The sequence below is a fragment of the Urocampus carinirostris genome, chromosome 14, assembly GCF_059441175.1.
Source record: "Urocampus carinirostris isolate Australia breed hairy pipefish chromosome 14, RoL_Ucar_1.0, whole genome shotgun sequence".
NCBI classification, from domain to species: domain Eukaryota; kingdom Metazoa; phylum Chordata; class Actinopteri; order Syngnathiformes; family Syngnathidae; genus Urocampus; species Urocampus carinirostris.
The window spans coordinates 19,946,275-19,958,416 of NC_142362.1; the positions used below are offsets into that span (position 1 = coordinate 19,946,275).

Here is a 12,142-nt window from a genome sequence, read left to right on the forward strand (position 1 = left end):
AGAACTAATGAAATACATTTCTAAAAAAATTAAGGTAATTATGGGTCAGGTAAAAAATAAATGCCAAGAAGAAAAAATACAAATCCAAGAAATGACCAAAAGAATAATCTAAAGGTTTGGATTTTTTTTTCATGTCAAAATTGAGACACATTTTTACTTCCTACTAAAACTCCTAGCAAAAAGTATGGAATCATCAGTCTTGGACATTTTATTCTGTGGAACAAACTCAAATAAAAAGCATGAAAATATAATGAAGTGTTTTCAAAAGTGCATCTCCTTGGCATTTGAAAACACTAAAATAAATTAATAAAAAACTTTGTGGTGGTCAGTAAATTATACTTTTATAGATCAAGCATAGGGAATAAATATGGAATCATGAAAAAAGACCAAGAAATAACAAAACATATCACTAGTCAAGTCAAGTCATATTTATTTTTATAGCCCTTAATCACAAAAATGTCTCCAAGGACTGCACAGGATTACAATGACACAATTACCTGATCTTAAACCAAAATGCGGGCAAGGAAAAACTCACCGTGAGGAAAAAATAAACCTTGAGAAGGGGCCTCACAAGTGGTAATCCCCCTTCCAGGATGACCAGGGCGGAATAGATCTTGCATTGAGTTAGAGTACACAAACAATAGTAAACATCAATAAAAGAGAACGCTAGGTAACATGTTGAAATTTGTCCGGAAAGTGTATGACAGCAACGACGACCCCAGCCTGTAAACTAGTGGAACCTCGGTTTTCGAACGCCTCTCAGTTCGAACAAATCGGTGTTCGACCAAAAATTTCGAGAAATTCTTGCTTCGCTGTTCGGTCAGAAATTCGGAGTTCGAACGCCGGTAATGTGTGAGTGCGTATGCTAGAGTGCGATGCTGAGCGGCGTACGGGTGTAGATCGCCCCCCACCCCTCGTGACCAACTATGATGTCTATGCTGCACTATGATGTCTATGCTTGCACCAATGTATATGCGGACTATTTTTGCACCATGATGACTTTGCACCAAATGCAATATTGCACAACCGTTACGATACAACGTTATCACGACAACCCTGTATGTAACATCCCACATGCTGACATTGCTGTGTAAATACCATGTAAATTATAACTATAGCCTTATTCCCCTTGTTTTATAACATTATCTTCTCTGTTCCTTTATCTTCTTGCTCATACCCTCACTATGTGTAAAACTGGAGTGTCATGCCCAATTTCGTTGTCACAATATGTTAGCCCATTTGTAACAATGACAATAAAGGTATATTCTATTCTATTCTATCTATTCTATCACGTGCGCACTTGCCTCTTTTTGCTTTCGCTTTTAATATCGGTGAACGAAGTGTTTTAGCCCCTAACTATGCCTCCGAAGAAGGTCGGTGCAAGCAGGACAGGTGAAAAAAGAAAAGTTGTTCGTACAACTATTGCCTTTAAGAAAGACACATATAGCTAAATATGAAAGAGGTGTGAGAGTTTCCGATCTTACTAGGGAATACAGCATGCGCCTTCTGCTGACCACCACAAAGGTAAGAAATCCTATTCATTATTCTTTTCTTTATCTTTTTTATTTTTTACACGTTCGTGTTAGCGTAATCTTTCGTACGGAAGATTACAATAACGCGAACGTACGATTAGCCTGGGTTAGCTTTATGATTCGAGGTAAACATTCAGGGTGTTGGAACGGAGCCCCCTTTCAAATGAAGCGCTAGCCACCTGTGGTGCTAAATGACTTGTAAACGACCTGATTTTATTATTTTTACACGTTCATGTTAGCATAATCTTTCGTACGGAAGATTACGATAACGCAAAAGTACGATTATCCTGGGTTAGCTTCATGTTTACGTTAAACATTCATGGTAAACATTCAAGGTGTTGGAACGGATTAGAACGATTTACATTATTTTTAATGGGAAAAATGATTTCGGTGAACAAATCGGTTCTCGAACAGGGTTCTGGAACGGATTATGGTCGAGAACCGAGGTTCCACTGTATATGAAAACATATTTCACAAATAATTATTTTTGAAGGGGCACTTTAACATTGAAAAAGGCCTTTCAGCTTGTAGTCAAATTTTGACTTTGACATCCTTCCTGTACACTATCCGATTTTGATTTATTTTCTATAAATATATATATTTTTGAATATTAGTTTATGGTTATGTAACCCTTCTCTTTACCGGCCAATATAAAGTGAGTTTTTCCACTTTTGACCTAACAAAAGTACAGCCTTTGATTCATAACGTGTCTGCAAAAATATAACGTTCTACCAAACATTTACACAACAAAACGTGGCACTGTCACTTAACAGCATAAGTTAATAACATAAATCACAAATGCAGCATGTTGAAATTGTATTTTACATAGACAACAAATAAGGTCCTCACCTTGTAAAATCAAGAGAAACACTGACGTGAAAATGGCGGCACAGGTAGACGAAATCAAAATAAGGGGTGTTGATGAGGACAAAATAAACACCTGCTTTAATTGCCTGAGGAAAATCACAACAATAGAAAGTAAAAGCGCGCCCCCCAGTGGCACCCTTCACTCACTGCCCTACAGTTATATTCATGGGATCCGCTTTAACTGTCAATTTATAAGGTAAATAAGTTGGAAAGATACAGTAGCTAACAGGGTTGGGTAGGGTTACTTTAATTTGATTACTTTCAATTACTTTTGGATTACTCCAATACCAAATATGCTAATAAAAGACAAACTAATAATGAATAAAATGATAGATAGATAGATAGATACTTTATTCATCCCCGTAGGGAAATTCACTTTTCCAGCAGCATCCCTAAGCTGAGAACAATCGAAAATAACTGAGAACAATCGAAAATAACACGGGAGCTGCTGGAGTGGCTGCCATTCGTGACGGCGCCGGAGAAACGATTCAATTTGAATCATGTACAAACAAACAAACAATTGAATCATGTACAAGAAACGATGACTCACAACACGTGGTAAGCTTTCTCTCCTGGCGTTGATCTCTTTGAGCTCCGGCAAAACTAACATAAAATGCGACAGAAACAAAATGAAAATGAATCCAAACAGCTTGCCAACATCATTTTTGCCGTTCCATGTTACTCCCCAAGCCTGTACTAAATTTAGTAATTTTATTCACATTTAGTTTCTTTTGTCTTTTATTAGCATATTTGGTATTGGAGTAATCCAAAAGTAATTGAAAGTAATCAAGTTAAAGTAACCCTACCCAACCCTGGTAGCATTGCGGCATTGAAGATGAAAGTAGCCATTTCATGATTATCAATTCTTATTATTATGTTGTCGTTACTATGCACGCTCACCATTTTATTTGCCGCAGAAATAAACAAATAACAAAGAAAACAATTTTTAATCGATCCTTGCTTGCATGATGTCCTCCACGGTCACGTGATCACGATCATTTTTTTTTGCCAACCGGTCCACAAAAAAAAAAAATATATACCAGCTCGCCCACGAGGCTGCTTTATTGGAGCAGCTCCCTTCTCTAATTTCCCGTTTTATTTTTTCTGCAGATTCTTCTGCAAAACATCTCAGGTAGGAAAACAAATGCACGCTTTAAAGAATAGGCTGAGAAGTGCGCACACGGGGACGCGCATGGTGCGCGAAATGTTAGCCTTATATCTATCAATATATTTATATATTTGTTGCAGAATGCTAGCTTAGCATATTCGATGCTATTTTTTTAGCATTAACGAGGGATTTCCATGACGTATTGCGTCGTCGATGTGCAACATGGAGACGAATAATTGATGTGGCGTAAAAATAAAAATAATTGTGAAACAACGTCTGCTCGTGCACGTGGTGTAAACGTGCACGTGCATATCCGGGATACGAAAGTGGGGTGCCTGCAAGGTCAGGTATGACGCGACGTTAAAGATGATGGTGACGTCACTGTTGATGTGCTCAAAGAATTCAGATGAAAACATGAAGGCGGGATTATTTTCTTACCTGTATGTGATGAAGAAGGGGGAAGGTGTGAGGGTATAATAATAATAATAATATAATAATAATAATTTCCTTGTATTGTCATTCTGTGTAACAATGTACACAGAACGAAATGTCGATTGCACCTGACCCGTTGTAGCGAGCCGATGCAGCCGCAGCCAACAGAGGGCGCCGCCGACCACTTTTTAAGTCTTAGGAATGACTCGGCCGGGGCGCGAACCACCGACCTCCCAGTCTCAAAGCGGGCGCCTTACCATGGGGAGCAATATTACTTGTCAAGTCAAGTTTATTTGTACAGCCCTTTATCACAAAGAGTCTCAAGGGGCTGCACAGACCAAATACTATTGCAGACTACAGACTACACCATCCCCTGATCTAAAACCTACATGAGGGCAAGGAAAAACTCAAAACCTCAACATGAGGTAAATGAAGAAATCTTAAGAAGGACCGCACAGGATGAAAATTTGATATCATCAAAAAACGATTTATAACTGGGTGGATTTCTGCATTTATATTTTTTTAGAAAAGAAAAAAAAAGAAAAAAAAGGTTGTTTGAAAATGTAGAAAAATTTCAAAAAAAAGAAATGATTTATAACTAGGTGGATTTTTCGGTAAATTATTATTATCATTCAATTAAAATAATAATAAAGATAACAAAGATATATTTAACAACTAACGGTATATTACTTTTGTAATCATAATAATTTTGAAATCTATAATAATACCAAGCAAATATCTAAATATGAAAACTATTTACACGTTTTGTGGATTCCTGCAAAATGTATTATGATTGAATATACAAAGAAAATACTGTGATTTGAGAAAAAAGATAAAAATCTTTTAGAATTGTATATATTTTTCGAAATTCATGATGTCAATAAATAATATTAATATAAAAAATATGTACCAAGGTAGATTCATCCCAAACTTTCATTATTAATTATAATAATAATGATAATAATTATAATAATATTTAGAAACAATATTATTAACATTAACATTATTTTTACAAAATATCATATGAATATATGAATATATGAATTGTTTACCCAGGTGATAGATTACTGTAAAATGATTATTCTTATTTGATTTCAGAAAAATATATATAGTACAATGAAAATAATGTAATAATAAAACGATATAACAGACAAATATAATCATTTTCAACCATGCTTATTTCACAATACATAATGATAGAAGCTAACAATAACCTCAATATCCAAAATATTAATTAATTGGTGGATTCATTCAAAATTGTTAATTTTTACACTCAAATCATTTGAATGTACACAATGCCGTAAATGATGTTCGATCAATAATATTTTTTCTTTGAGGTACAGAACAAGAGCAGCAACAAAAATCATTTTTTCAAATATGGTTTTTGCAGTTTTTTTTGTAGTGACAATGAAAAACTATTGGGCCGTTTGTGGCCGTAGTTTTCTTAATTTTGACAGAAAGAAAATGAGTATATATAATTTTTTTTACTTGTGAAGGTAATGCCACCTCCAAGGCCAAGCGTCAAAGAGAAGGGCTGAGTGCTGTTCCCGCCCCCTTTCCGGTTGGCCCCGCCTCCTCCCGCCCATCGGGCCTCATCCAATGGCGGTGGGCCGTCCTGATCCTGAGATTAACCTGAGGGTAAAATTCATCATTTCTTTCTAATTGTTTACACAGGCAGCACGGCGGTGCAGTAGTTAGCGCGTGTGCGGCACAGTTCTAAAGTCGTGATATCAAACCCCCTGTTTGGAGTTTTCATGCTTCCACGCAAGCACGGGGAGAACATGCAAACTCCACACAGGAGGAATGATCTCATGACCTCAGAACTGTGTCGCACACCCGCTAATCACTGCGGCGCCGTGCTGCCCTAATACAAAAATATTAAATGAATGAAAATACATTCATTCATTATCCGCACCGCTTATCCTCAGTAGGGTCACGGGGGTGCTGGAGCCCATCCCAGGTGTCTTCCGGCAGTGGGCAGGGGACACCCTGAACTAGTTGCCAGCCAGTCGCAGGGACCACAGAGTTAGACAACTCACTCGCACATTCACAATAGGGATAATTTGGGCCGGTGTTATGCCGAGAAATGCATCCCTGCCGAGATTTGCATCCCCTCGCTACTATAACCACGTTTACCTGGTTTTCTCTCACTTTTATATCACTTTTCGGGAATGTTATAGCAAACATATAACCAAAACCACTTCCTTTTGCATTTGTTGGGAATGTAATACAACTTAAACCATTCCGTCTTTGTATTTGTTGTGAATGTAATCGAACGGTAATGCACGCCGTATACAAATCACTTTTGAGCAGGTAACATGTTTATTTTGCCTTTCTCTATTCAAATCGCTCGTATTGAAACTGTTATGCACTCTACCCTAAAGCTTATTTCAGCATAATAAGCTTTACGGTAGAGTGCATAACAGTTCTCAAAAGTGATTTATATACGGTGTGCATAATCTTAAACCATTTTTTTTCCAAACGTGTTTATTCATGTAGTTTAACATGTTATATTGTACATGTGTTTCGTTATATAATTCTGTACATATTCTTAATTAAAAAAAACAACCAAAAAAAACAAGAACAATTGTAATCAGCGTAACTAAAATATCTATTGATAACACTTTACATTTCAATTTGTAAATAAAGATATTTTTGGAAGGAAAACATTATTTGGCATTTCTATTTTGTAAACCAAACTACAATATCAACCATTGATGTGTAGTGCCTAATTTCGACTCCCCTGCAAAATCCTCCCCCCTGGCGTAAACGCGCATTCTGCTGCGCTTCCGACAATAGCTTTATTGTTTTAAGCGTATTATATAGAATGCGATTGCTATTGTCGGAAGCGCAGCAGAATGCGCGAACACGCGAGGGGGGGAAGATTTTCCAGGGGAGTCGAAATTAGGCACTACAGCGGCAGACGCATGCGTATAGTAGCATCATACGCTTGCTTCGTTTGCAACGAAAAAAAATTATATGCCGGCGAACTCATTTGACTTAATTGATTTGCCGTTTCGTGATAGTCGCTGTATCCCGGATGGTACCCATCATTGACAAATTTGCGTTTTTCTGTCCAGATTTTCTTGTACTTCGTACACGTCTTAAAATGCATAATAAACGTACTTTGTACGGCAAAAACTTACAGGTTGACAGGTATGAATTCGTAATATAATGCATAAAGCAAGTGAGCCGTTTGAGAGCCGTCTCTCTTGAACGAGTTGAGCTGAAAAAGCCGGTTCTCTAAAAAGAGACGGCCTTCCTTTCACTACACAACTACCACGGAATGATGCATGACGGGAAATCCCCAGGCGGTAGCATCAAACCGCTCGCTTCGTTTGCAACGAAAAAAACGATTCCGAGATAGAGGCTAACGCGGCGAACTCGTTTGACTTGATTGATTTGCCGTTTCGTGATAGTCGGTGTATACCGGATGGTACCCATATTTGACAAATTTGCGTTTTTCCGTACAAATTTTCTCGTACGTCTTACACGTCTTAAAATGCATAATAAACGTACTTCGTACGGCAAAAATGTACAGGTTGACAGGTATGAGATATGTATACCAGAAAATGGAGCACATCAATTGTTTGCAACATCCCCTGATACTCACAAACTTGTGAGCTCAAAATGTTTTATTATTTCCATTCCCTCACTGCACTAAACACGTCCCGTGGGTGTTGATTGGTGAGAGTTGCGCCATCTGCCACAGAGACACACGAAAACTCACTTGACAGGCCTAAAAAATATATATTTTTTTAGATTTTTGGGGGGAGGAGAAAAAGCATACCAGTAAAAAGATTTTTAATGGCTTTCAACGCTTCCTGTCCCTGCATCACTCATCATGATTTGATGGAAAAGAAATATGAGAGCAGCAAAGCATTAGACTCATATGAGTTGTTAAAAAAAATCGGGCATCCAACAGAATCCCTGGTAGATTTAAAAACAATTCCTGCTTTATTTGTGTCAATTATTGCCAATTAAAAAAAAAATCACGGTTTAAAATTTTTTTTTTAGACAATACCGCAGCACACAATTTACCGGCTGATATGATGAGCATGAAATTTAAGAGTAAAATTATTTTATTGGTCAAAAATGTATGTAAAAAGTTGCCTTTTACGTTTGAAAGTCCTCTTAAAATGATTAGCTCTTTTTTTTCTAAAGTTAAATAATATTTTTCAAAAGCAAACGACAAAAATGAAAGCATTTTACAGATCGTTAGACGAAAGGAAACTTAACTATTCGTTATATTTTCCTCTTGGATGTTTGCAAGATGTGGCCGTTAGAGAGCGCCAAAGCATTGACCAAACAGAAAAATTACAATTGAAACGAGGCAAACTTAACGTCGCAGCAAAATATAACACAAAACAATACAAAATAAATCCAAATTTTTATTACATAAAATTAAATAATCATCATTTAAAAATTGATATATATTTTTTTAGAAATTGAATGAATCAAATTACAATCCATAACATGCATTAAAAATAAAAGAACAAAATTAAAACCCATAAAATAAATGAAAATAAAAGAACAAACAATTCACAAATTTAAATAAAATAGAATTTAAAGTGACAAAATAAAACAAAGGAAATTCACAACATAATAACAGTAAATACAATTATAATAAAATGATATTAAATAAGATAAAAAAATATTTTTGAAGAAAACATACAATAAATAATTAACGGATAAAAATAAAAATGATATAAAATGAGGGTGTTGGATCGCTGGGGTGCGGTAGCCCATCATTGCCATCTCTGGGCAGTGGGCAGGGGACACCCTGAACTGGTTGCCAGCCAATCACAGGGCACACACAGACAGACATCTCACTCGCTCATTCACACCTAAGGACAATTTGGACCGGCCAATTAACCTTACATGCATACTTTTGGGATGTGGGAGGAAACCGGAGTGCCTGGAACAGACCCACGCAAGCACGGGGAGAACATGCAAACTCCTCATGGGGAGGTTGCGCCCTAACAACACATCCACCCAGAATAACAAAAAATTATAATGATGAAATTAAAATGAAATAAATAACTAATGAAATAAAATCAAAAATATCAAAAACATTGAAGGGATAAATTAAAATAAAAATACATACATAAATGACGATAAAAGAATAAAAGAAAATAAACGAATAAAGATTTAAAGCAAAAAAGAAATGATTAAATCATAACGCAAGGATAAAACAATAAAAATACAAAACTTAATAATAAAGAAATAATAATAATGAAATAAAAACAAAATAAGTTAGCAGAAAACAACAACATTTATTTCAGGAAAAAAATTTTTTTTTCATCCTACTGGGAAAAAAAAGATTTTGGACATAAATATTTTTTACATGACAGCTACTATTTTTGATGAATCAATTAAAAGATAAATAAATATCTGTCAGAGAATGAGAGACGGACAGTTTATATGGTTCTATTGGGATAATCTTGACATTTAAAAAAAAAGTTTCTGTATTTTAAGGGTTTGTACAGGTGTTTGAAATCCTTGAAAATGCTTGAATTTTAATGTTGTGTTTTCGGGGATTGATATGTGCTTGAATTTTGGGTTGAGTGTTTGTAAATGCTTGAAATTGTTGCTATGTTTGTCAACAAATCGGTTTGAAAATCCAGTCGACACTGTTTTTTGGTGGCTTGGCTTTGCCAATGCATTTCTTTCTGACATTACTTCTTTTTCTGCATGATTAACAGCAGCTGGCATTAGCTTGTATGACATTGTCCTATTAGGCATCATCGCCCCCTACGAGTTGCACCCAAGAGGGCACAGGTGCATGCTACACCTAAACAGGGCACCATTAAATGTGTATTAGTACAAGGGTTAAGTATCTATTATGGACATTTATTATGGTAGCGTTTCCCAGTGGCAAATTAAAATGGGAAGAACTTTCTGCAACTGAAAATATAAGCTAAATATTACCCAACATCTATATTGGGTGACATATAAATGCTGATATATTTTGGATTCTGTAATATGAACGATTCACGCTGGATTCTTTCTTTTAATGGCACTGGAGAAATTGGAAAATTTGCTTTAAGAGTCCTTTAAAAAGTTCTTGAATTTGGCCGTGAAAAAGTGGTATGAACCTTGTATTTACCTTTTATTTTTTTAGGTTGTAGAGGAAGAGGACGACAAGGAAGAACAATGGGCTGCCAACCAGAAAGAAAGCGAGGACGAGGACTGGCACACTGCGCTGTCAGTTAAATATTTTGCCGACATTATAAGCGAGTCGGCGTCCACCAGTGCTGACCGCATTGGCCCCAACTACACCGAAAAAGATTTTGAGTGTACGTCCACACACGAAAAATTTTTTTTTTCAAGCTATTCATTCCTGGACGCATTTGGGTACAATCCACAAAAACGCCACAAACATGCAGGGTTAGCTTGCAGGGGGAGTGGACACAGACAATCCACTTAAATGTCATGATCCAGTGCGGCCGGACTAGCCAATACCATAAATGTGGCCCCAAATTTAAATCAAATTTTAGAAAATTATTTTTTTACAGTCAAGGAATCTGTATCAGATAGTGTATAGAAACAGAGCAAAAGGGAATTTACTAGGATCTTCAGTACTCAAAGCTACTCCCACACAGGCTTGACTATTGCACCTCTGCTGCATCATGATGAAACACTAACAAGATATAAATGATCAAAACATGGAAGAAAATGACACGGGCTATGTTGGATCACAAACTAGTTTTGACAGCACAGAAAATGAAAACTAGAGGGCCCAAGAAACATTCCCAACCATAGACGGGACAAAAACTAGAGTGCAATGACGACAAGACAATGAAATACAACATTGTCACAGTAACTAGCTCTAACTGAACAAAACATGAACGAAAAACAACAACGTATATGTTGGAACACCAACTAGTTCTAGCAGGTAAAAACTTGAAAGTCAGACAAAACCAGACCATTAAATATAATGTTGGAACACTAACCAGCTTGTTGATAAAATACGGGATATGTTGTAATATTAAATAATTCTAACAGAACAAAACAAAAGAAAGGACAAGGGGATCATAATCATGTGTGAATAGAACAATTACAATATTTTATAAATCCAACCAGTTTCAACTGGACAAAACATGAAAGTAAGGCAATGCACTGTATGTTAAAACACAAAATAGCTCACACTGAACTAAACATGAAGGAGAGACAGTGCAGACTATGATGGAATACCAACTAGTTCCAACTAACCTAAAAATGAAGAGAAGATGACGCAAGGAAACATACTCATTCATGGATAGAACAACCATATAATGTTCCAACACAACCAGATCTAACTGGAAAGAACATGAATGTAAGACAAACCAGGATATGTTGGAACACTACTTACAAGCTCTATGTGAGTTAACATGAAATTAGACAATGCAGGACATGATACATAGTGTATCGGAATACCATATGAACACAACATGAAACGAAAAGAATGTAGAAATGTTGGAATACCAACTGGTTCTAACTGAACAAAACATGAAATAAGATGACACAAAATATTTTGGAAACTAACGAGGACGTATGGAATCATACTCCTGAATGGATTGAACAACTCCATACTGTTACAACACCAACCAGCTCTAACAGAACAAAACATGAAAGGAAAAAACACAAGATATGTTGGAAAATTACCTAGCTCTAAGTCTATCTGAGCAAACCATGTAAGGCCATGACCCGATTTGCGCTTGTGTGAACCCAGACCACCGCCACACGGTCCACCACACCCACCACCCTTTGTCCACGCGCTTGCCGGCGCAGCAACGATTCCGAAAACGGGTTTGCAAAAAACGACGTCGGAAAAGGAAAACGTCGCTGCCCCCATCAGAAGAGACGCCGACCATCCAAGAGGTCGACGAGGACGACAATGAGGACCAAGACAACACGCAACAGTTAGCTGAGAACACCAAGTTAGTTGAGGACGCCCAGTTAGCTGCTGATCCAGCAAAGGTAATATATGAACGGAAAGCCGGGATCCAAGATGACGCACTAGCTGAATTGTAAGAATTTGTTTTGTGACAGCTATTGTTTCTGCATTGATACCATCCTTTATCTTGAACATTATTTTCAAAACCAGAGTACCGTAAATTTCGGACTATAGAGCGCACCCGATTATAAGCCGCACCCACCACATTTTAAGAGGTTGACCGCTTTTTTACTTACACAAGCCGCACCTGTATATAAGCCGCAT

The 12,142-nt window shown here is 36.8% G+C and overlaps 1 protein-coding gene across 1 annotated transcript in view; it reads left to right on the top strand.

The window, feature by feature from the left end:
* The first annotated feature begins 3,432 nt into the window (after positions 1-3,432).
* Positions 3,433-12,142, top strand: part of slc4a3 (solute carrier family 4 member 3) — a 33,355-nt gene continuing 24,645 nt past the window's right edge. The window contains exons 1-4 of the mRNA XM_088353371.1: positions 3,433-3,531; positions 5,436-5,577; positions 10,064-10,238; positions 11,654-11,901. Of these exons, the coding sequence (XP_088209497.1) occupies positions 5,539-5,577; positions 10,064-10,238; positions 11,654-11,901 (462 nt within the window). The 5' untranslated portion in view covers positions 3,433-3,531; positions 5,436-5,538. The remainder of the gene's footprint in view (positions 3,532-5,435; positions 5,578-10,063; positions 10,239-11,653; positions 11,902-12,142) is intronic.